Consider the following 24,863-nt stretch of genomic DNA (forward strand, 5'->3'; position numbering starts at 1 on the left):
CCCGGCACTTCTCCTTGGTGCCGGGCTCATTTGCCGGCACTCGCGAGCGGGGATCGCGCTGTTGCAGGCACCTCCCCCTTAACAGTGGGAGGAAGGCCTGCAGTACCGCAGCGTGCCGTGCCGCAGCGTGTGGCGCTGTGGCCCTTAGCGTGGCGATATTCAGTGTGAGCGCCCCAAGCGGGGCGCGGGGAGCCTCGAGTAGCGGCCCGCTTCCGTTTGGGGCGCTGAAACTGAATATCGGGATGGCGCAAGCGGCTCCGTTCGCAGCGGTAATTCCGGCGCCCAGGCGAGCTTGGCGCCCCAAATGGGGCCCAACTGAATTTCTAGGCCAAAGAGTCTGCAAAGGGATATAGATAGGTTAAGTGAGTGGGCAAAAATTTGGCAGATGGAGTATAATGTGGGAAAATGTGAGGTTATCCACTTTGGTACGAAGAATAAAAATGCAAAATATTATTTAAATGGAGAGTGACTACAGAATGCTGCGGTACAGAGGGATCTGGGGGTCCTTGCACATGAAACACAAAAAGTTAACATGCAGGTACAGTATGTAATTAGGAAGGCAAATAGAATATTGGCCTTTATTGCAAGGGGGATGGAGTATAAAAGTAGGGAAGTCTTGCTGCAACTGTACAGGGCGTTGGTGAGACCACACCTGGAGTATTGCGTACAGTTTTGGTCTCCTTATTTAAGGAGGGATATACTTGCATTGGAGGCAGTTCAGAGTAGGTTGATTCCTGAGTTGAAGGGGTTGTCTTATGAGGAAAGGTTGAGCAGGCTGAGCCTATACTCATTGGAGTTTAGGAGAATCAGAGGTGATCTTATTGAAACATATAAGATTCTGCGGAGGCTTGACAGGGTAGATGCAGAGAGGATGTTTCCCCTCATGGGGGAATCTAGAACTAGGGGGCATAATTTCAGAATAAGGGGTCGCCCATTTAAAACGGAGGTGAGGAGGAATTTCTTCTCTCAGAGCGTCGTGAATCTTTGGAATTCTCTACCCCAAAGCGCTGTGGAGGCTGAATCATTGAATATATTCAAGGCAGAGATAGAGAGATTTTTGAAAAACAGGGGAATCAAGGGTTATGGGGAGTGGGCAGGAAAGTGGAGTTGAGGCCAAGATCAGATCAGCCATGATCTTATTGAATGGCAGAGCAGGCTCGAGGGGCCGAATGGCCTACTCCTGCTCCTATTTCTTATGTTCTTATGTATAGAAAACGCCCATCTGGAAAATTATTTTAAACTAAATCATGAGAATAGGACAAAGATTCAAGTTCAAACTAGTAAAAGGCAACTTTAGGACTAAGGTCAGGAAATTCTTCACACAGAGTGATCAATTCATGGAATGCACTCTGGAGTACAGTTATGAAGGCAAAAACCATGTGATCATTTAAGACAGTGTTGTCTAATATGTTGACCACAAGCAACATGTGGCTAACTGGGAGTTTAAATGTAGCTAATTGCATTTTTGATTACTAAATAAAAAATGAGTAACAGACCCATTGTTGAACATGTGATCTCAATATGCTTAATTGCATGGTGTATGCATGTGTACTTTAACCTTTCTGTGCGTTTGTTGGAAAAGTGGTGAGATGAAAAGCAGAGTGTGTGAGTGCTTTTTGATTGATGAGAGTGCTTTACTTCCTTGGGTACTGAATGCTGATAGATGTTTGTTAAGTAAATATGTACATTAGAATTGCATTTACCTGTAGTGTATGTGTGTATGTAAGGTGTTTCCTACTAAAATTAGCACATGTGGCTAAACTGCTGTTGCAGTAGCTACACCTGTGGCTCGTCAGTGATTTCTATTGGACAACACTGATTTAAGAAATGGTTAGTTACCATGATGTGTACATTCCTTCAGGATGGATTAGCTCAGACGAGTCAAATGGCTTGCTTCATCCATATATAGTTTGTGATCTTCAGAATGATGTGAATTTACCCCTTTTATTAATGGTCTTTAGTACTGATTCTTCCTTAGCAATTGGAGTATCTCCTAGTCTGGTACTGAAGGACCAATAAACTAGACACTGGCATGGAGGCATATCAAAAAAAAGATAACAGAAGGACTCATTATTGCTTTGTCGGCTGAATCTCATATAGCTGCTACAATAATAGGCCAAAGTATATCATCCAACAAAGTCTGCTCCAATGGCTGAGGATGTTGATCTGCAGCAACTAAACTCATCCTTGATGAATTTATTGGCATACTGGCCTTAACAAAACTTGGCTGACAGATGGTGTGACTCCTGCCCCCTTGTTAAGAGGCTGTGTAACCCAGTTATATGTTCCAACACATCTCCTACTCTAACTGCTCTGGTGGGGTGTGGCTTTCATTGCTCAGTCCCAACTTGACCTGTCCTTTTACTTCCCCAGCACCTTCTCCATCTTTGAATACCTCACTCTTAATCACCCCATCTATCTTTCTTTCAAAGTAATTATTTGCTATCACCCAAGTCCTCCAGCAACTTCCTTGCCAAAATCTCTTCCCTCCTCTCCTCACGTCCTCAGCACTGACCAACTCCTCAACCTCAGTAACTCAACCCATCAGCTACATTCCCCTATCCACCTCCAATTTTTCTGCATTCTTCACTCACTCAATCTGTACTCAACTCTCCCACCCAGATCTTGGGCCACCCCCTCAATATTGCCATCCTGCAACTCTTTGGAATCTACGAGGTTTCTATCACTGATCAGTTCCACATTTCTCTGAGCACCTGCATTTCCCAGCCAATCTCCAACCTCCCTAAAATCACCGCATGCATGTGAAAAAAAGCCCCAGCTCCCTCCCCAATACTCTTTCAAACTTCTAATTTCCTCCCTTCTGGGGTAGTGGTTAGGTTACTGGATGAATAATCTAGAGAATGTGAGTTCATTTATGCCTCTGTCACTCCAATGCTTTCCATCAGTTTCCTAAGCTCAACCCTGCAAAAACTGCAGCTCATTCAAAACTGTACTACTTGCATCCTCTCTCCTATCACTCTTTTCCTCACCTAACTCCTTTGCACCTACCCCAGCCTCAAACATATTGAACATGTATACATCGCGCCACCTCCCCTACCTCTGCAACATCCTCAACTCCAACATCCTCAACTCCTTCATGCCAGTGCGCACCCTTCACTCTTGCAATTCTGGCTTTGTTTAAGTGTACCCTCTTTCCCCTTTTTGGATGCAGAGTCTTCAACTATTTTAGTCCCATACTTTGGAACATTCTCCCTAAACAGTTTTGCCTTGCTAACACTCTCTTCTGCTGCAAAAACCTTCTAGAACCTAGCTCTTTGACCGTATCTTCAAATACCTTCCCCAACTCATCTTCTTCCATTGTCCGTTTTGTCTCTGCAAATCTTTTTGCGTCCTTTTATTATGTTAAAGGTTATATAAGTGCAGGTTGGTGATGAGCATGAAGTCCTAGTATTCTTTACTAATTATCAAATGAACAAAGTGTAACTAAAACAAAAAGCACTACGACAAACAAAACTTATGAATAGTTTCATACAGAAATAAACATAGGCCCGGATTTTACGGTGCTTCCAACAGCGCACGCCTGGTAAAAACAGGCGTAAGGCCTTCTTTTACCAGCGTAATGATTAAAATAAATGTTAAAATTATTTTTTTTTAAATGATTTAAACATTCACTTACATTTACAATTAGTTTAGGTAAATTTTGTCCCATTTAAAACTGTTTAAATGTATTTTTCAAAAAATTACATTTTTATTTTAAATGTTTAATTAAAGGGTATTTTAATTAATTTTGAACCTGTGATCATTTATTTTTATTTAAGTGGCGTGAAATTTTATTCATTAGGTGGTTTCCATTATGTTTATGGGGATTCCGTACGTAAATGGAATCCCCATAAGCACAATAGGAATCCCCCTTTGTGATTGGTTGGCCCGGCTCACGTGATCCCAGGGACACTTGCGAACCGTGCGTGCCCCGGGATCCGTGGGCCTTTACGCAGGCGTACGCCTGCAGGCCCAGGACCGGAACAGTCCAAAGCTCCGGAGACACCAGGTAAGTACTGTATGTAGTTTCCTTTCGGTTCGAAGGCGTTCGCAGGCGGCAAGCCTCCGACCGCAATTCCCAGGCCATAAAGAAAAGTTCACAGATCTGGAATGGAAAAGGATTAAGATTGTGATAATAAAAAAAATAAAATGGCTTTTGAAATGTGATGACAATTACACAGAGAACCAGCACAAAGTGGCGAGAGAATTAATGATAGTTGGGCATTGTAATCTGTTAAATGGAGGGGGATAGGATATATTGGCCATATCCCACAACAGGTCCCAATATGTTCAACGTTTCCCACAGGTATAAACAAGATACTTATTTGTATGTGACAAAGAGACAAATAAAGATATTACTGGAATGTTAAATGTAACTCATTTCCTTACAGGCAGTTGTTGCAGAATTTCCATTGTGGAGGCATATATCCAATCAGTCAGATTTATCTCAGGTAGTTGCACTGGATCAACAACACCTGTTACACTTGACTGCCGCTTCACTTTTGAATGTTTTGGAAATTCCAGCTCCTCAAAACTTACGAACTGTGGAATTCTGAAAAATAAATTCCTCATGTAAATCTTGTTAAGAAAAGACGCTGTAAAATAAAAACCGAAATATATTTTAAAAAAGGATTTAGTTGGACCATACTCCTCCTCTTCACTTATCCGAAGGAAGTCTAGCTGTTCCACTACTGCTCCAGATATTAATGTCTGCAATACAAATAAAAAGAGCTGTTCACTAAAAGAAAAACACTGCTACATTATCAATTTTTTTTATATTATCAACATTTAAGCTAGCACTGTGTAGCTATAATTAGTAAAGAAACTAAATATATTAATTCATATCAAGGCACAACAAAAAAGAATGTTGCATAAAATGCACAACAGGAAATTTTATTTCTTTGCAAATTCTTTGATTCATACAATTTGAGCAATCCATTTAACAGTGCAGACAGAACATCAGTTTAAAATTCAGCAGTGACAAATGGTGCAGAAATCCTCATTCTTTAAATGAAGACCTCCTCCACATATACAAAATCATGGCCCTTTCTGTGCCAAGCATATCTACATGGAAGGCAAAACAACTCCTACATAGGACTTTCCCACCCTCTTATACTATATTATGCCATTACCGTTGGTGTTTAACCGTAGTTCTTTATGACTGGATAAAGCAACAATATAGGTTTGTTCTTTTTAAATGAAACTATGTTTGGACACAAAAATGTAGAGTGTCATAATCTGGAACCAATATCTGGAAAACCTTCCTGATATATTGACCTAGAATTAGAATTTAATGCCTTAGTAATAGGAAATATATACGGCAGGTAAGAACAAACAAAATCAGAAATAATTAGAAGAATATCCTTGCTGAATATACTTCCTGTGCGCAATTTGGCTGCTGCATTTCCTGCGTTATAACAGTGATGACACTTCAAAAAGTAGTACATTGGCTCTAAAGCGCTTTGGGGCGACTTGTGGTCATATACAGTCCCCACGTTCATGCTAACACAATTTTCCCGCTATACGTGGTTGACGGTAAAACCACCTGAATGAAGTCTCCACTTTCCGACTGCCTCTCGTAGCTGTTAACACTATTTTGATCAGCTGATTGAAGTTCCATCAGCTGTTTGCACTGTTAGCAACTATGAGAGACAGTCAGAGAATGGAGACTTCGGGCAACTTCAATCAGCTGTTTACACTGCATGTACTGAACGAAGTGCAGGATGTTCCCTGCCTTCATGATTGACAGCTGCAGGCTTCCTTCAGTTACTTAAATGAAAGAAGTTTCTTGGCAATTCTGTCCCCGTTTTGCATGATTTTCAGTTGCAGGCTGTGTATGAGTAATGAAAGCCGAGAACACAGCAGCAATACTGAATGTGAAGGCAAATTCACATATGGGCAGCTGTTCGCACTGTTAACAACTACGCGAGACTTCGCGCTGCTTCCACCAGTTAAGTACTAAACTGCACGAAATAGCCGGCGAACTTAATACGTTTTAAGCGGTGCCTTTTTAATTGACGCCTATGGTGATGACAAATGGTTAGCGCCATTTGCCGGTACAGGCGGCTGTCGGGATAAGCACAGACAGTGTAAGTGGTGGGAACTGTAAATGCAAAATCTTTCCTTTTTAATGCCTTAAGAGTCAAGTTAATCTAAAACAACAACTTTTTTTGGGGAGGTGGCTTCATTCCCCACATCCCAAATCCATTGGCACATCCATGACAATGCTGCAGTCACAAGGTCAAGACTAAAGCCCCAAATCATGAACTTGACAGTTGAAGTTAATATTACAGCAGAATTGCTGGCTCGACATTACTAAAGGAATTTGCTGGTGGAGGTGTTTTTTGTTCTTAAAGGAGTTTAAATGAGAACTGGAGTTTCTTTTTCAGCAGGTGGTCTGTCTTCATTCTGTTCTGCCATTCAATTGGATTGTGGCTGATCTGTATCTTAACTCCATCTACCCACCTTGGTTCCGTACCCTTAATACTCTTGCCCAACAAAAATCTACCAATCTCAGTTTTAATTTTTTAATTGACCTAACCTCAATAGCTTTTTCGGGGCAAAAAAAGGAAATGCTGGAAATACTGAGCAGGTCAGGCAGCATCTGTGGAGAATTAACACTTCAGGTCGTTCCTGGCCCCCATGTTAGCTGATATTGTTAATGGTTCGCTCTCCTCAGGTACTGTGCCCCTCCCCTTCAAATCTGCCATCATCACCTCTTTCCTCAAAAACGCCACCCTTGAACCCTGTCCTTGCAAACTACCGCCCCATCTCCAACCTCCCTTTCCCCATCAAAGTCCATGAATGTGTTGTCGCCTCCCAAATCCATGCCCATCTTTCCTGCAACTCCACGTTTGAATCCCTTCAATTAGGTTTCCGCCTCTGCCACAGTACCGAAAAGGCTCCCTCTCAACTTCACAAATGACGTCTTAAGTGACTGTGACCGTGGTAAACTGTCCCTCCTCATCCTTCTTGACCTGTCTGCAGCCTTTGACACAGTTGACCACACCATCCTCCTCCAACGCCTCTCCTCCGTTGTCCACCTGTCGCCCGGTTCCATTCTTATCTATCCAGTCGTAGCCTGGATCACCTGCAATGGTTTCTCTTACCGCTTCTGCATTGTTACTTCTGGAGTCCCCCAAGAATCTACCCTTGGCCCCCATCTACATGCTGCCCCTCAGTGACGTCATCCGTAAATACAACATCAGGTTCCACATTTACGTGGACGACACCCAGCTCTACCTCACCACCACCTCTCTCAACCCCTCCACTGTCTCTAATTAGTCACACTTCTTGTCCGACATCCAGTACTGGATGAGCACAAATTTCCTCCAATTAAATATTGGGAAGACCGAAGCCATTGTCTTCGGTCCCCGCCACAAACTCAGTTTCCCTAGCCACTGAATCCATCCCTCATCCTGGCAACTGTCTGAGGCTGAACCAGGTCGTTCGCAACCTTGGTGTTGTATATGACACCGAGATGAGCTTCCAAACACATATCCGCTCCATCATCAAGTCTGCCTACTTCCACCTCCGTACTTCTGTCGTCGCTGCTCCACCTCAGCTCGTCTGCTGTAACCGTCATCTAGACTTGACTATTCCAGTGCTCTCATAGTTGGCCTCCCATTTTCCACTCTACATAAACCTGAGCTCATCCAAAACTCTGCTGCCAGTATCCTAACTCACACCAAGTCCTGTTCACCCATCACCCCTGTTCTCGCTGACCTACATTGGCCCCTGGTACGGCAAAGCCTTAATTTTAAAATAGTCATCCTTGTTTTCAAATCCCTCCATGGCCTTGCCACTCCCTATCTCTGTAAGCTCATCCAGCCCTAAAAGCCTTTGAGATCTCTGTGTTCCTCCAAATCTGGTCTTTTGTGCATCCCCGATTTCAATCACTCCACTATTGGTGGCCGTGCCTTCAATTGCCTAGGCCCTTAGCTCTGGAATACCCTCCCTAAACCTCTCTCTTCTCCTTTAAGACACTCCTTAAAACTTACCTCTTTGTCCAAGCATTAGGTCATCTGTCCTAATATCACCTTATGTGGCTCAGTGTCAAATTTTGTTCGATAATGCTCCTTGGGACATTTTACTATGTTAAAGGTATTATATAAATGCAAGTTGTTATTGAAGAGAAATATATTATTGCATACAATTGTTAGGACAGAAGGAAGGTGGGCTAATACAGAAGTAAAATACTGCAGCTGCTGGAAATCTGAAATAAAAACAGAAAATGCTGGAGATACTCAGCAGGTCAGGCAGCATCTTTGGAGAGAGAAACAAAGTTAACATTTCAGGTTGATGACCTTTTATCAGAACTGGAAAAAGTTAGAGATGTAACAGGTTTTAAGCAAGTACAGAGGAGGGAAAGGGGGGAGGGGAGGAAAGAACAAAAGGGAAGGTCTGTGATAGGGTGGAAGGCAGGAGAGATTAAATGACAAAAGGGATGATGGTGGAAGGTGAAAGGGGATGGTAATGGGACAAGCAAAGAAACAAAAGATGGGTCTAAAGAAGTTGTAAATGGGAATATCAGAATCATCAGCAACAGCTGCTGTCCAAAAAGGGGGCAGTGGTTATGATCTGAAATTGTTGAACTCAATGTTAATAGAAAAAGAAAAAAGAAAATACTGCAGATGCTGGAAATCTGAAATAAAAACAGAAAATGCTGGAAATACTCAGCAGGTCAGGCAGCATCTGTGAAGAGAGAAACAGAGTTAACGTTTCAGGTCGATGACCTTTCGTCAGCCCCTTTTGCCTTGAATATCTCTTAATGTCTCTCAATGTCTCTTAATCTCTCCTACCTTCCAGCCTATCACAGGCCTTCCCTTTTGTTTTTTCATCCCCTCCCCCATTTCCCAGCTACTACACTTGCTTAAAAATCTGTTCCATTACCTGCTTTTTTCCAGTTCTGACGAAAGGTCATCGACCTGAAACGTTAACTCTGTTTCTCTCTTCACAGATGCTGCCTGACTGGCTGAGTATTTCCAGCATTTTCTGTTTTTATTATAGGAAGGTGGACTAGATGGACCATCACTCTTGTCCAGGCTTGAGATTTTCTATGTTTCTATTCATTTTTATGAACTAGTAAAACAAATCTTGTATCATTCTGGCCTAAGTCTAGTCCTGTAAAGTACCACCTGGCCCAATCATGTGGCTTGGAAGTAAAAGCTGATTGTCTGGAAAAGCTAAGTGTGAGCTTTCCGTCCCAGCCAATCTTTCTGATGGAGGGAGCAAGTGGAAATACAGAACTTCTCTAGAGGAAATCGGAGGGCAAATCAATCAATATTGCTGTGCACAGCTCTATATTTTTCATACTAATACAGGAAAAAATTCCGATCAATTAGGACAATTTATTATCACATTTCTTTCCGCACGTGTAATCATATCAAAAAGGCACGAACAGCTGGAATACTATGTAGTCATAATTTGCACAATAGGTAGAATATAACATGCCAAATCTTCTAATAAACCAACAGAAGCAGAGGTGGTTCAGTAAGCACGCAGGGATTGTTAGATTAACATAATGAGTAGGGTTAGTTGGCTTACTTGACTATGTGTTCCTTAACTGTGTTCATTTCTGCTCTTACACCTTTCCGACAATCTTTAGATTGCCGATATTTTGGCTGAACCAATCAGGCTAGTAATTCTTATATATGTGGATTAACCATACCCACAGATTTTTATACAGAGAAATATTATATAATTATAGTCCATAAAAGATACAAATTTTGACCATCATGTACCTGAAGTCTGTCAACATGAACTTTTACTCCTCCAATAATACCATTTTTGAATGCTGCCAACATGTCCAAAATGGGATTAAGTCGACTCCCTCTAAATGGAAAAAACATTGAACCAATTTAGATTTACTTTTATTAATTTACTACAGTAAACTCTTGTTTAAATGGCACTTAATCATCCGGAATTCTTTCATAACTGGCAAAATAGATAACCAGTAATCTTGCCGAATCCATCCAGCACTCGTTTTGCCGAGTCCGAGTCTCCCACGGTGGCTGAGTTAGTCAGTGGTTTTTATTTTTGTTTGTGTTAAAAATCGCCTACCTCTCTGTTATCCAGAATTTTTCATCAACCGGCACCATCCTGGTCCCGTAGGTGCCGGATAAGAAAGAGTTTACTGTATTTGGAAAAGAAATTATGACAAATAGCATTCATAACAGAATAATCCCTTACTTTATGTTATCTTCACGGATCAGCACAAGGAAGAGAGGACGTCGATTCATCTTCCAATACTGCTTAGTAAACTGTAGTAAATTCTGGGGATCAAGTCGATTAAGAAATTAGCATTTGGTAGCCAATTTTAACGATTACATGTTAAAGAATACAAGAATTTGTTACATTGGAAGGATTGTCAATTCAATTGTCTGTGTACATTTTTTAAAACATTGCACATCACACGTCTATGCCCATCATGCTGTAGACATCACATCTTCTTTTACACGCAAAGTTCTGTGTTACCTGATTGGCTCAAATTTCATCTTCATAAAACAGCAACAAAACACAATTAGATAGCTGTGGAACACCCAGCCAGCACAAATTGTGAACTTCAAGAAGCTATGGGCAGTCAACAACAGCTACCAATTAAAAAAAGACGAGCCAATCAAATTGCTTACAATATTTTTTTGAAAATCCTCTCAGCCACCATCTTGTCTTCGCCCCTAAGCCAAGCATTTATTATTGGAAATAAGATTTGCAACATAATAAACCATAAAAAAACAAATTTACATAAAAGTGATGAAACTTAACTAGACAATGGTATTTGCTGTGTTAGAAATGGCACTAACAATGTTTTTCATCAAAGCTATTGGCTATGTGAGAAGCCTGAAACTAGCCATTCACAGAGCACATCAGGTCTTGCTGTTTTTCCAACTGACTGCGATACCGTTAACACTGAAAATACCTATCACAGTACCACCTATAGGAGTAACAGAAATTACAGGTACAAATTTAATAGATATTGATATATTTACATGGTATTTGTTTTAAGCAAGAAGTGCACTTACTCTTAGTGCAACAGCAATAGGCTTGGTGAAGTGTCAGTTCTTCACGTGTAACCCTACATTGTGAGTATTGGCAGTCTATGTGCTTGTGGGGTGGGAGAGAATCACATCCGAGACCAATCCTTTTCTGAACTAACATCTACATATGTATACTCTCCAGCAGGAATTAATGAACAATAATGAGGAACAGGAACCGTAGCCACCTTTTCTTCTTTCTAGCCAATGGAAACTCATACCAATTATAGTGCCTGGCTGAGATTACTTAACTCAATGAAGACTGGAGTTTTCACCTGGAATCTTTCTGGCCTGTACAATTTAGTCCCACACAAGACCGCTCACTGCATTTGGCAACTGAGTCACTGGGGATGCCCAATTGAAATTTGTGTAGCTTTTTGAGAAATTGTATATGACCCGGAATTTGCGGTCAGCGGCGAAGCGATGGTGCTCGCCGCTGACCTTGAAGAAAGCTGCCGACAAAGATCTAACGATCTCTGTGGCGTGGATTTCACTTTGCCCGACATTAATTTGATTCTGGCATCAAGTCAAGGGGATCTCCAGTGCCCAGCAACAGTGATGTCATCAAGCTGGCTAAGCAGCCAATCACATTAAAGAATTCCCACAGACAGCAAACCAGGAAGGAAAATGCACTAATTTTCCTTCACTTAATTAATCATTTTACAGAGAGCAAAATAAAGATTGGGACATACACAGGGAATTAATGTAGAAGCTGAAATATTATAAACAAACTTAAAAAAATTATATTAAAAATCATGGCAATTTTATCATAATGGAAAAATTTGGCATTCCAGAAACATAAAATTAGTTTTTCAGGGCCAGAACAGTTGTTCAGCATCAGTACACCGTTAAAATCCCAGTTAAATCTCTTTCAACAAGGCTTAACCTGTTCGGGGTTTTTTAACAGCAATATACCAGTGTAAAAGGGGAGTTTGCCGGCAGTTCAGTGTGATTTGAATTGTTTGTGGGCTCCAGGGAAGTCCACAGCGCAGCCTGTGGACGAGCAGGGACTGACTGACAGCAATTTCTGGATTTCCGCGTTTATCTGCATGTGTGGACTCCAGAAGTTGCTGTCAGCTTCAGAGGAGTAATGATGGCCAACGTTGACAGTTTGGCCACCATTACTACCGCAAAATCCGGGCCATAGAGTCATCGGTGATTATTTGAACTCTTCCATTCTACTTAAGAATTTTTTACATGCAATCTGTAGAATTATACAAGAGGAACAAAATAATAATCAATAAGTTTTACAAAATGTAATCTTTTATAGCAAACTAATCAAAATGAATAAAACATGCAATGTCAAAATTGTCATAACTTATTAAGATAAACCAAAATTCTGCAAAACTTTCGTTTGGTGAAATCCCTTGATCATTAATTGGTGGAAATTTGCAAAAGTGAGGACTGGTTCACAATGTACAAATATGGGGTGGAGCAGTGCAAACTCTTACTAAAAATCTGACTTTCTTGGTGGTGTCAATTTCATGTTTTCATCTATGTCAGTGAGATAAGCCACAGCTGACTACACACATTCAAGTAGAAATTGCTTTAGTGACTTAGTATATTAACTCATTTCATTGCAGATGTTCTTATATTTAATAAACACGTAAAGCCTGAAAAATAATAACCCAATCTTAAAGTCATTTATAAAATTCTATTTTTTTCCTTTTCCTCGAAGTATAACAGTTAAATTAGTTAATTCAGGATTATGTTTGTATATATGAATACATGATTTGTTTTATTTTCCCCATCAGCTGTTGCCATACCAAATAATGAATTAGTGTTTGTGCTGTTTTTCTGAAACAAAATTTGAGCTTATTTCTATCGATTCTCAATTCTACTCGTGTCAAGACAAACCGAGACGCTATAATCCCTTAGATAATACCTTTATGTCATCGATCAGCAGCAGAACATCTTGAGCCATGTAAAAGTCACTCAAATCAAACACAATGGGATAGCACACAACGGTCTTTCCTAGAATTCTGTAAAGCTGCAGGAAAAAGGTAATTTAAAATTTACATGTAATTCAAGACCTAGATTAGTGACAGAGAAAAAAAAAGGTTTTTACAAGCAGATAGAGGAAAATTGAATAAATACTGTCTTCATTCATGTTATTAGTATATGATTTAACCCTGATTATAAATCATCTGGATACAAATATACACTTACATATATTCAAACCAGTATTAAACACCATGATTAATAGTTTAATAAACGTAGCTCATTTGCAGAACTAATAGACTCGTTAAAGATGAATTCAAATTAAGACTATATTCTGAAACTCATTCAAACACAAGAATTTCAACCATACTTAATTTAGTTACCTCAAGCAACTAATCACTATTGTTATTCTTACCTAATGAGTTATATTAAAAAAGTGAAACCAAAATAGAATGCATTCTAACCAAGTTATTTTAACCTCTACTTCATGTTTAACTGTTGAGTGCTTCGAATTTAAGAAAAAAAACTCTTCCAAATCTATGATCTTATTGTTCCCTGGACCAATTATCCCTTGCTCTGTAACCGTGCTTTACCTGAAGACCACACTTGGTCTTGACTCCCATTGTGCAATGCCACAGGAGATCAACTAGTTATATTAAAAATCCTACATTAATATACTTCTTTATTATTTTGGTATATTTCTCTTCCATTATTAAAATGGTGCTGAGTTTAAGCATTAAACTCAACAGCCAACTTGTATAATTTCCCTTTAAATGTTGAAAAAAATACTGACCTTTGATGTTCCAATACATCCAATGGGTCTATTTGGTCTTCCGGACAAGTTAAGTTTTTTATTTACACCCAGGTGGAGATAGGCCTGCAAGTACAGTATTTATGAAGAATGGATATTTCTCTGGAAATAAGTCTGAAGTACAAAAGGAAGATAAATATTGTTGCTACAAACTAAAAATCAATTTCCTCCTAAAACATTCAAATCTATTACTTATGTATAATTGATGGTATTAAAATAAGTATCACCATTATAATCCTAAACTGTGTACCAGCTAGATTAAAGATCTAGTTATTAAGTTCTCAGTAAGAATCAAGGAGAACACAATCTACAGTACTCTGTCTCAAACAGGCACTTAAGCAACAGAAATGTATTCTATTGGTAGCAATCTAGAATATATATTTATCAAATCTGGCACCACTCCAAACATTTTCCATAGTTCTGCATGATTCTTCCATGCTACTTCGTTATGATCTTAATGCTGTTTTATTAAAAATTGACAATGTTCATCATATTTTCTTACATCATGAAGGCCCATATTGCATTACTGTGATAATAAAAGAATCTCCACACAGTAAATATGTCATATATTTAGCACATTTTAACATGGCAAAATCTGTTGTCTTAGTGAAACTCTCCCATATATAAAATTGGTAGTCTTTCCTATGCAATTATTAAAAAGTGAGAACAAAGGATTTTATATTTAGCTTACATGAGTATGCAGTCTTCAATAAAATTATTATGGGTTTAAAATGACATCACCAAAATATTGTAAAATATGTTAGAATATCTGTATTTGGCTCTACAAAGCAGTCCATTTTACTTTATCAAATGATTCTTTAAAGCGGTTTTATTGAATCTTCCTGGAGGTTTATTATGGTGTTGGTTTCCATCAGGAGAGGATTGCTGGTTAAATATGTATTTCAGCTGTGGCCAACCCATCAAACATCAAGAAGCAAAAAAATTAATTGTATATAAAGGACCACCAGTTCCACATACAGTACAATAATATGCTCACCGTAATTACAAATATACCATGCAAGAAATTTGAAACTGTGTCCATAAATATGACAATTCTATGCTTTGTTTCAGATTATTTTTTGGAAATTTGGATTGTAATCTCTCAATCCCCTCTCATTCCTTCTTGCTCCCTTCCTTATTCCCTCTCATTTGTCTCTCCCCATCTTTCACTCATTCTGTCTTTCTTTTACCCCCTCCCTTATATCTTCTTAGCCCTTCTAATTCCTTCTACCTTGTCTCTCTTTTCTCTTTATCCTTTTACTCATTCACTCTCTTGGCTTTCTCATTTCTTCCCTTCTCACACTGCCTCTTCCATTCTCTCATTCCTTGCCTTTCCCCTTCTACCTCCTCACATTCCCATTCTCATTTCCTCCTTCAGTGAAAGTTAATCACTATATTATACATGCAGAGAGCTTCAGATTACCTTTAATTTTTTTCAGTTACCTGTTCATCTCTGAGCAATAACCCACAAAAAATAGGTTCTCCATTTGTTTCATTAAGTTTCAATATTACAGTTTCTAATATATTGACGTATTTACTTTGTATATTAAAGTCTACTCTACCTATCATTAGAACACTGCACATGCAGCAAAGCCCAGTGGTATGCTGAAGAACTACAGATGTGGTAGCACGGGTACCACCTACTGTTTGCTCATTTGCTGGGCTCTGGACTGGGTTATTGTTAAGAGCAGAGTCTGTGTGACAAATTCCCTGTTACATAAGGTGGTGCATCCAGACATAAATTTGTTTCAATTGCACTTGCTGTAATTCAAGATATGTTTGTTAACCAGGTAAAAGTGGCAGGAAGGCTGCCTGTGTTTTGTGGCTGATCATGTCATTTATGTAATTTTTGCGGTTGAATGTATGGGCAGGCACAAAGCTAAGCATTAATGAGCCACACCTCAGCCACTTAAAAGTTGCATGTGACTTTCAAGATGCTAGTTAATCTTATTAAATAGGCACGTTCTGCATGTACATACTAAATAAGAAACTTGGATGTGATACTGCAGGCTGATGGTACTGTAAAGTGCCATGGAGTGATGGACCTGTGTTTGTGCCATGGCTTGCTACATCACTGAGTTGACAATCTCAGCTTCTCTGCTGTATGGAGACAGTAACAAAAATGTACATTTTTCCTGTGTTGATTTTTTAACTTGTATTTTGTATTGTTAGAAACAGCATTTAAGGATCTAACACCCAAGGTCACGCAAAGCATTTCTCAACAGAAAAGCCATCAGCTCAGAATAGATAGGTTAGCCAGGGAAGGTTCCACAAGGCTCGAGTTTCTGGGGCAAACACAATGGACTGTCTAAAGAGTTAACTGTCAAATTGACCAGAGCTATTATTTTCAATCATAAACATCTTTGTCACTGTCAAGGATTAGCTATCCATTCAATATTGATGAATGACTGTTGATTTAATGTAATTATGAGAGATGCAATTGTCTATTGCCATTTGTTTCAGTCTAACTTCAAAGATAGTCACATGCAACCGTGACACAGATCAAAGTGGTAGTAGGTGTGATTGACAGTTGTGTTTGCAACTTCTGAGAAGGAGTCAAGGGTCAAGGATTGACTTCACCAATTACAGGTTTATATTGGGCTTCATGTGTAGTTCCTGGGGCAGTCTATAGATATTGCTTCTGTCTTAGGGCCCTTAGGCTAAGAGTTGTGTGCTTTAATGTATACAATGGATCTAGGCCTGACTGACATTATAACAAGAAAAATTCTGTTTAAAGTCTGTGCTTAAAGAGAAAGTGAGTTTAACGGCAGGACCTCATTTGAATTTTTTCCCCCAATTCCCAGCTGGCAGCCAGCCAGATTGAGAGGCTGGTTGACTGTCTGGTGAGAAGGCCTGCACTAGAAGGCCGCAGCCGGGGATCGGAGAGGAGAGGAGGGAGAGATCACAAGGCGTGGGGGAGATTGCGAGTCAGCCTAGAGATTGGGGGAGGGCATTGGATGGGGGGTGATTGGCGGATCGCGGGGAGGAAGGGGCGGGCGGTGAATCGCAGTGGGGTGTGGTGGATCGCAGGGATGTGTGTTAGATCACGGGGGGATTCGGCAGATGGCACCCCCCCACGATCCACCGCCCCCGTGATCCACTGTCATCCCGCAATCTGCCGAACCCCCACGATCTGCCAATCACCCCCCCCCCGAACCCCGATACAATTTAGTGATGAATGTTTTAAGAGTTAAATAAAAATGGTCTTTGAACATTGCATATTTAAAAAAAAAATAAACGAATCGTATTGGGCTCGATTTGAAGGGGTAAATTTAGAACTATCTTTCCACTAGGTGCATCATTAAATGTTTTAATTAATCATCATTTAATGTTTTAATTAATCATAATTTCTGTAATAAATTTCCAGATCAGTGAAAAGAAAAAAGAAAATTTCTTTGTATATTTTGGTTAACTGTCCTGAGTGTAACATATCAAGCATATTGCACGTAGCTTACTGCAGTATGCAGGAATTGATTACTATTGTATGAGATCTTTTAAAAAAAGACTGCATTGTGTAAAAAGAAAATGTATAAATACCACACACCCAGCATGCACACCAGGCCACACCTAACTCTGCTACACTTAAAAACAGGAATCAAATATAGAATCATATACCAGTTTTTACTGCAGACAGTTTTGCAAAGCTGTATTTTGGTGTTAGCTTTTTTGCATAGCAAGAATTGTATGAGTTATGACAGCTTTCCAATAATATAGTGTTTCACTGCACAATGTACAGAGACAAACTGAACTAAACTTAACATTGTTGCATCCATTTAAGGCCCATAACACGGGTGCAGAAATAATCAATTTACCAGTGCAGAGCCATGCCTGATTTACATGGGAGTTTGGGCCACTGCTTAATTGGTCGGTGCCTATTTTACAATGTAACCCAGGCGGCCACCTGAGAGGACCACAGGCCTCATTTTCATATTGAAATGATGCCCCAGCACTCATTTCAGACCCGGACTCCTAAACTTATTTGCCTTAACTGGAGCTTACAAGCTCTGACTGGAATTTACGGGACTTGAGCAGCCTAACCAGTGGTTCATAAAGGGACCGCTGGAGGCTGCTCAGAAAACTCCCCCATAAATACCAAAATTTAGAATATTGTTTTGTGGACTCCTGCCAAATCCACAAGTGCTGGCCGCCACCAGCCTGCCTTCTCCACCCTCCCACCCTCTAGGCCTCAGCGCAGGCCGAAATTCTTAAAACCCTGTACTAAAAATACATACACTAAACAAAAGTTTTATGTAAAAGGGTAAAAGCGCCTCCAGACATGCTGTAGGTAAAAGGGCTGCTGAGGTTCATCTCGCTAAAGGCGACAAAAGAAGAACAGATCACCACAGCATCTTGCACCATCTGGCTCCGGAACAACTGAAGACCTACCTAACTTGGCTACATTAAAGACACTGGAAGAAAACAAATTTAAGTGTCAATCAATCCTGGGGTTGTACCTGGACAAGCCTATTGTTGGCAAGCAACCACCCCAGAGGTGCGGTTCAAAAATAAAAGGACTACAAAAACCTAACCATGTGGAAGAGGGGCTGTCTATCTCGGTGCATCTTGTGGACTGCTTGCCGGATGGCTGACCTGACCATGAGAGAAAACCATGTGCTACACCACAACCCATGTTCATCAAGATATTTAGAGAGCCTTGACAACCCTGAGCCAATCATGGGTATATACAAACTTTCATTAAGGGGTTAGATTAGGATAGACCTTTGTTTTCCAAACGGGTATGCATTTTGGGGAGTCAGTGTTTTCTTTTTATTTGTTGTTAAAGCAATTCTAAATCGTGCATGAGCCGAAGGTGATGTTTAATTCTAATGTTGATTTGTTTTCTAGTATATAATAAATGATTGGGCCGGAATTTGCTGGAGCAGTGCACCTCGTAGCATGCTCCGTTATTCAGACTTTCTCCTGCACCCTTCAGCTCAAAATGTTTTTGCCCTAAGTTGCTGGAAGTGCGAGCTGATAACAGGGCATCTGGCACCTTGGTGAATGACGGGACCGATAGTCTGTTTCCTTAACCGATGAGATTAAAGGATTAAGAAATAAACAGAGGAAAGACTGAGAAGGAAGGTGAATTAGAGTGGGTGAATTCAATGTCAAATTAGATACAGAAACAGAAGTAAAGAGAGGGGAAGAAAGAATGGATTTAGAGAGAAGAAAATAGACAGAAAGGAAAAGTAAGAAAAAAAAGTGAAAATTTAAAATTTGCCATTTAAAAAATCTCCAACAACTATTCACTACCGGAAGAAAGGAGACCCCACACATCTAATTATTCACTTTCTGGGCCAGAGAGATTCATTGGCCGTCATTAACAATTATCATGTCGTTGAAAGGGTACTTGTGCTATTAATTACTAGATTTAACTTTCTGTGGCGAGTTTAATGGGCATTTAATGTGCAAATTCAGCAACTTCATGAAACTGATGGGGAGGTTAAAAAGAAAGTCTTACATTTATATAGTGCCTTTCACGACCACCGGACGTCTCAAAGCGCTTTACAGCCAATTAAGTACTTTTTTGGCGTGAAGTCACTGTTAAGGGTGAGATATCATTTTCACAAAGCTAATGGCGAGCGGCGCAAATCGTCCAACAATTTGTGGCAATTCGCAATACACGGGGTCTCTTCCTCACCACACAGGGGAATGGTAGCAGAGTGGTTATGTTACTGGACTAGTAATCCAGACGCCTGGATTAATGATCCAGAGACGTGACTTCAAATTCCACCATGGCAGCTGGGATATTTAAATTGTTAATTAAATAAATCTGGAATAAAAAGCTAGTATCTGTAATGGTGACCAAGAAACTACCAGATTGTCGTAAAAACCTTTCTGGATCACTAATGTCATTTAGAAAGGAAATCTGCCGTCCTTACCCGGTCTGGCCTACATGATTCCAGACCCACAGCAATGTGGTTGACTCTTAACGGCCCTCTGAAATGGCCTAGCAAGCCCCTCAGTTGCACCAAACTGCTACAAAGAATAAAACCGGACGCATCACCCGGCATCGACCTAGGCACCGGAAACAACAAAGGCACACCCAGCCCAGATGACCCTGCAAAGTCCTCCTCACTAACATCTGGGGACCTGTGCCAAAATTGGGAGAGCTGTCCCACAGGCTGGTCAAGCAATAGCCTGACATAGTCATACTCACAGAATCATACCTTTCAGCCAACGTCCCAGACTCCTCCATCACCATCCCTGGGTATGTTCTGTCCCACCGGCAGGACAGATCTGCCAGAGGTGGTGGCACAGTGGTAGTCAGTCGGGATGGAGTGGCCCTGGGAGTCCTCAACATTTAATCTGGACCCCATGAAGTCTCATGGCATCAACACAAACATGGGCAAGGAACCTTCCTGCTGATTACCACCTACCGCCCTCCCTCAGCTGATGAATCAGTGCTCCTCCATGTTGAACAGACTGGGCCTGCGGCAGGTGGTGAGAGAACCAACACGAGGGGAAAAACCTACTTGACCTCGTCCTCACCAATCTACCTGTCACAGATGCATCTGTCCCTGACAGTATTAGTAGGCATGAGCACCGCACAGTCCTTGTGGAGACAAAGTCCTGTCTTCACACTGAGGACACCCTCCATCGTGTTGTGTGGCACGACCATCGTGCCAAAAGGAATAGATTCAGAACAGATCTAGCAGCTCAAAACTGGGCATCCATGAGGTGCTGTGGGCCATTAGCAGCAGCAGAATTGTATTCCACCACAATCTGTAACCTCATGGCCCAGCATATTCCTATTCTACCATTATCATCAAGCCAGGGGACCAACCCTGGTTCAATGAGGAGTGCAAAAGAGCATGCCAGGAGCAGCACCAGGCATACCTGAAAATGAGGTGCCAACCTGGTGAAGCTGCGACACAGGACTACATTCACGCTAAACAGCAGAAGCAGTATGCTACAGACAGCATTAAGTGATCCCACAACCAACGGATCAGATCAAAGCTCTGCAGTCCTGTCACATCCAGTCGTGAATGGTGGTGGACAATTAAACAACTGGAGGAGGCGCCATGAACATCCCCATCCTCAATGATGACGTAGCCCAGCACGTGAGTGCAAAATACAAGGCTGAAGCGTTTGCAACCAACTTCAGCCAGAAGTGCCAAGTGGATGATCCATCTCGGCCTTCTCCTGACCACAATCAGAGAAGCCAGTCTTCAGCCAATTCGCTTCACTCCACGTGATATCAAGAAACAGCTGAGCACACTGGATACAGCAAAGTCTATGGGCCCTGACAACATCCCAGCTGCAGTGCTGAAGACTTGTGCTCCTGAACTAGCCGCGCCTCTAGCCAAGTTGTTCCAGTACAGCTACAACACTGGCATCTACCCGACAAAGTGGAAAATTGTCCAGGTATGTCCTGTCCACAAAAAGGACAAATCTAATCCGGCCAATTACCGCCCCATCAGTCTACAATCAATCATTAGCAAAGAGATGGAAGGTGTCGTCGACAGCGCCATCAAGCAGCACGTACGTCACCAATAACCTGCTCACCGATGCTCAGTTTGGGTTCTGCTAGGACCACTCTGCTTCAGACCCCATTACAGCCTTGATCCAAACATGGACAAAGCTGAATTCAAGAGGTGGGTGAGACTGACTGCCCTTGACATCATTTGACCAAGTGTGGCATCAAGGAGCCCTAGTAAAACTGGTCAATAGGAATCAGGAGGAAAACTCTCCACTAGCTGGGGTCATACTTAGCAGTAAGAAAGATGGTTGTGGTTGTTGGAAGCCAATCATCTCAGCCCCAGGACATCACTGCAGGAGTTCCGCAGGGCAGTTTCCTAGGCCCAACCATCTTCAGCTGCTTCACCAATGACCTTCCCTCCATCATAATGTCAGAAGTGGGGATGTTCGCTGATGATTGCACAGTGGTCAGTTCTATTCACAACTCCTCAGATAATGAAGCAGTCCATTCCCACATTCTGCAAGACCTGGACAACAATCAGGCTTGGGCTGATAAGTGACAAATGACATTTGTCCCACACAAATTCAAGGTAATGACCATCTCCAACAAGTGAAAGTCTAACCACCGCCCCTTGATATTCAATGGCTTTATCATTGTTGAATCTCCCACCATCAACAGCCCGGCGGGTTATCATTGACCAGAAACTTAACTTCACTAGCCACATAAATACTGTAGCTCCAAGAGCAAGTCAGAGGCTGGGTATTCTGCGGAGAGTGACTCACCTCCTGACACCCCAAAGCCTTTCCACCATCAACAAGGCACAAGTAAGGAGTGTGATGGAATACTCTCCACTTGCCTGGATGAGTGCAGCTCCAACAACACTCAAGAAGCTCAACACCAGAGTGACTATCAGGGAGAGGCATGAAATTGCATAAGGATGAAGGCGCGTGGCAGTGGTGGATGGCGAGATGGGGATGCGAGGAAGTACATAGAAAGAGAAGGATGGGTGCGTGTGCAAGGTAATTGGGTGTGAGGAGTGATGTGATAGAATAGGCTTGACAAGGCAGAATGAGGGGCTGGGGTGATGTGGACGGCAGGGTGTAGGTGAATGTGCAACTGTATTCATCTTTCATGACCTGGACAAAGCAGCCTGCTTGATTGGTACCCCATCCACCACTTTAAATAATAACTCCCTCCACCACCGGTGCACTGTGGCTGCAGTGTGTACCATCTACAAGATGCACTGCAGCTACTCGCCAAGGCTTCTTCGACAGCTCCTCCCAAACTCGCGACCCCTGCCACCTATAGGGCAGCAAGCGCAAGTGAACACCATCATCTCCAAGTTCCCCTCCAAGTCACACACCATCCTGACTTGCAAATATATCACCGATCCTTCATCGTCGCTGAGTTAAAATCTTGAAACGCCCTCCCGAACAGCACTGTGGGAGTACCGTCACCACACAGACGACAGCAGTTCAAGAAGGCGGCTTACCACCACCTTCTCAAGGGTAATTAGAAATGGGCAATAAATGCTCAATGCCCACCTTCCATGAATGAATAATAAAGTTGTTGCTGGCCGATTTGCACATTAATAACGCCATGAATCACTCACACGCCGTTATTTTTTCAGCAAATTTTGGCTCATAGTTTTCTTTACAAATCAATGGTTTATGCTTTGAGTTTATTAGGATAAAAAACCTATTAAATTAAATATAAAATTCAAACCGTGTGGAGATAATTTAATTTTCCCAAATTAAAGTACAAAATCACTTTCCACCTTTTGCCCCTACAACCGCAACAGGTGAGCTGCATCAGGGCATCGCTGCTATCCTGATTTATTCTGATGAGGCCCGAATTTGCTTTGATCCTCAGGCATCTTTGTTCTGGCACAATGTTGCTGCTGCCCAGTTTAGGGCGCTAAGGAAGTTAGGCCCAGAATCATTTAAGTTGAAAGAAAAAAAATAATGCAATACTTCGAGATGCTCGCTATAAGAACATAAGAAATAGGAGCAGGAGTAGGCCAATCGGCCCCTCGAGCCTGCTCCGCCATTCAATAAGATCATGGCTGATCTGATCCTAACTGCCAATCCACTATCACAGAACCATCTCCTGCATCTAACAGAATTAGACACACGAAATAGGAGCAGGATCAGGCTACACGGCCCCTGGGCCCACTCCGCTACCCACAGGGCCATGACCGATCCGAACCTAGACTCATATCCAAATTCCTGCCCGCTCCCTGTAACCCTTAATTCCCTTTACTTCTAGGAAACTGTCTACTTCTAGTTTAAATTTATGTAATGATGTAGCTTCTACAGTTTTTTGGGGCAGCATATTCCATGGACCTACCACCCTCTGAGTGAAGTAGTTCCTCCTCATCTCAGTTTTGAAAGAGCAGCCCCTTATTCTAAGACTATGCCCCCTAGTTCTAGTTTCACCCATCATCGGGAACATCTTCCCTGCATCCACTCGATCCAACCCCTTCACAATCTTATATGTTTCAATAAGATCGCCTCTCATTCTTCTGAACTCCAATGAGTCGAGTCCCAATCTACTCAACCTCTCCTCATATGTCCATCCCCTCATCCCCGGGATTAACCGAGTGAACCTTCTTTGTACTGACTCGAGAGCAAGTATGTCCTTTCTTAAGTATGGACACCAAAACTGTATGCAGTATTCCAGGTGCGGTCTCACCAATACCTTGTACAACTGAAGCAATACCTCCCTATTTTTATATTCTATCCCCCTAGCAATGAACGCCAACATTCCATTGGCCTTCTTAATCACTTGCTGCACCTGCATACTAACCTTTTGAGTTTCGTGCACCAGGACCCCCAGATCCCTTTGTACTTCAGTACTTTCCAGTTTCTTGCCATTAAGATAATAACTTGCTCTACGATTTTTCCTGCCAAAGTGCATAACCTCACACTTTCCAGTATTGTATTCCATCTGCCAAATCTCTGTCCACTTACTTAGCCTGTCTATGTCCCCTTGAAGGTTTTTTATGTCCTCCTCACTCACTACTTTCCCCCCCATCTTAGTATCATCTGCAAACTTTGATATGTTACATTCGGTCCCCTCCTCCAAATCGTTAATATAGATTGTAAAGAGTTGGGGACCCAGCACTGACCCCTGCGGAACACCACTAGTTACTGATTGCCAGTCTGAGAATGAACCATTTATCCCAACTCTCTGCCTTCTGTTAGATAGCCAATCCTCTATCCATGCCAGAATATTACCCCCAATCCCGTGATTTTTTATCTTAAGCAATAATCTTTTGTGTGGCACCTTGTCAAATGCCTTTTGGAAGTCTAAATACACTACGTCCACTGGTTCCCCTTTATCCACCCTATATGTTACTTCCTCAAAGAACTCCAGCAAATTTGTCAAACATGACTTCCCCTTCATAAAACCATGCTGACTTTGTCCTATTAAATTACGATTATCCAAATGTCCTGTTACTGTCTCCTTAATAATGGACTTCAAAATTTTACCTACCACAGATGTTAGGCTAACCGGTCTATAGTTTCCAGCCTTCTGTCTACTGCCCTTTTTAAATAAGGGTGTTACATTAGCAGTTTTCCAGTCTGCCGGGACCATTGCCGAGTCCAGGGAGTTTTGGAAAATTATTACCAATGCATCCACAATCCCTACC

At 41.5% G+C, this 24,863-nt stretch overlaps 1 protein-coding gene across 3 annotated transcripts in view; it reads right to left on the minus strand.

The window, feature by feature from the left end:
• phkb (phosphorylase kinase, beta) overlaps positions 1 to 24,863 on the minus strand; it is a 337,093-nt gene that overhangs the window by 74,111 nt on the left and 238,119 nt on the right. For all 3 annotated transcript variants that reach the window (XM_085991512.1, XM_085991511.1, XM_085991510.1), the window contains 6 exons: positions 13,768 to 13,851; positions 12,919 to 13,023; positions 10,192 to 10,274; positions 9,744 to 9,834; positions 4,649 to 4,710; positions 4,390 to 4,552 (listed from right to left, as the gene is read on the minus strand). In XM_085991512.1, coding sequence (XP_085847638.1) covers positions 4,390 to 4,552; positions 4,649 to 4,710; positions 9,744 to 9,834; positions 10,192 to 10,274; positions 12,919 to 13,023; positions 13,768 to 13,851 — 588 coding nt within the window. The remainder of the gene's footprint in view (positions 1 to 4,389; positions 4,553 to 4,648; positions 4,711 to 9,743; positions 9,835 to 10,191; positions 10,275 to 12,918; positions 13,024 to 13,767; positions 13,852 to 24,863) is intronic.

The sequence above is a fragment of the Somniosus microcephalus genome, chromosome 6 (assembly GCF_052327205.1).
Source record: "Somniosus microcephalus isolate GS21.2 chromosome 6, FLI_Smic_1.0, whole genome shotgun sequence".
NCBI classification, from domain to species: domain Eukaryota; kingdom Metazoa; phylum Chordata; class Chondrichthyes; order Squaliformes; family Somniosidae; genus Somniosus; species Somniosus microcephalus.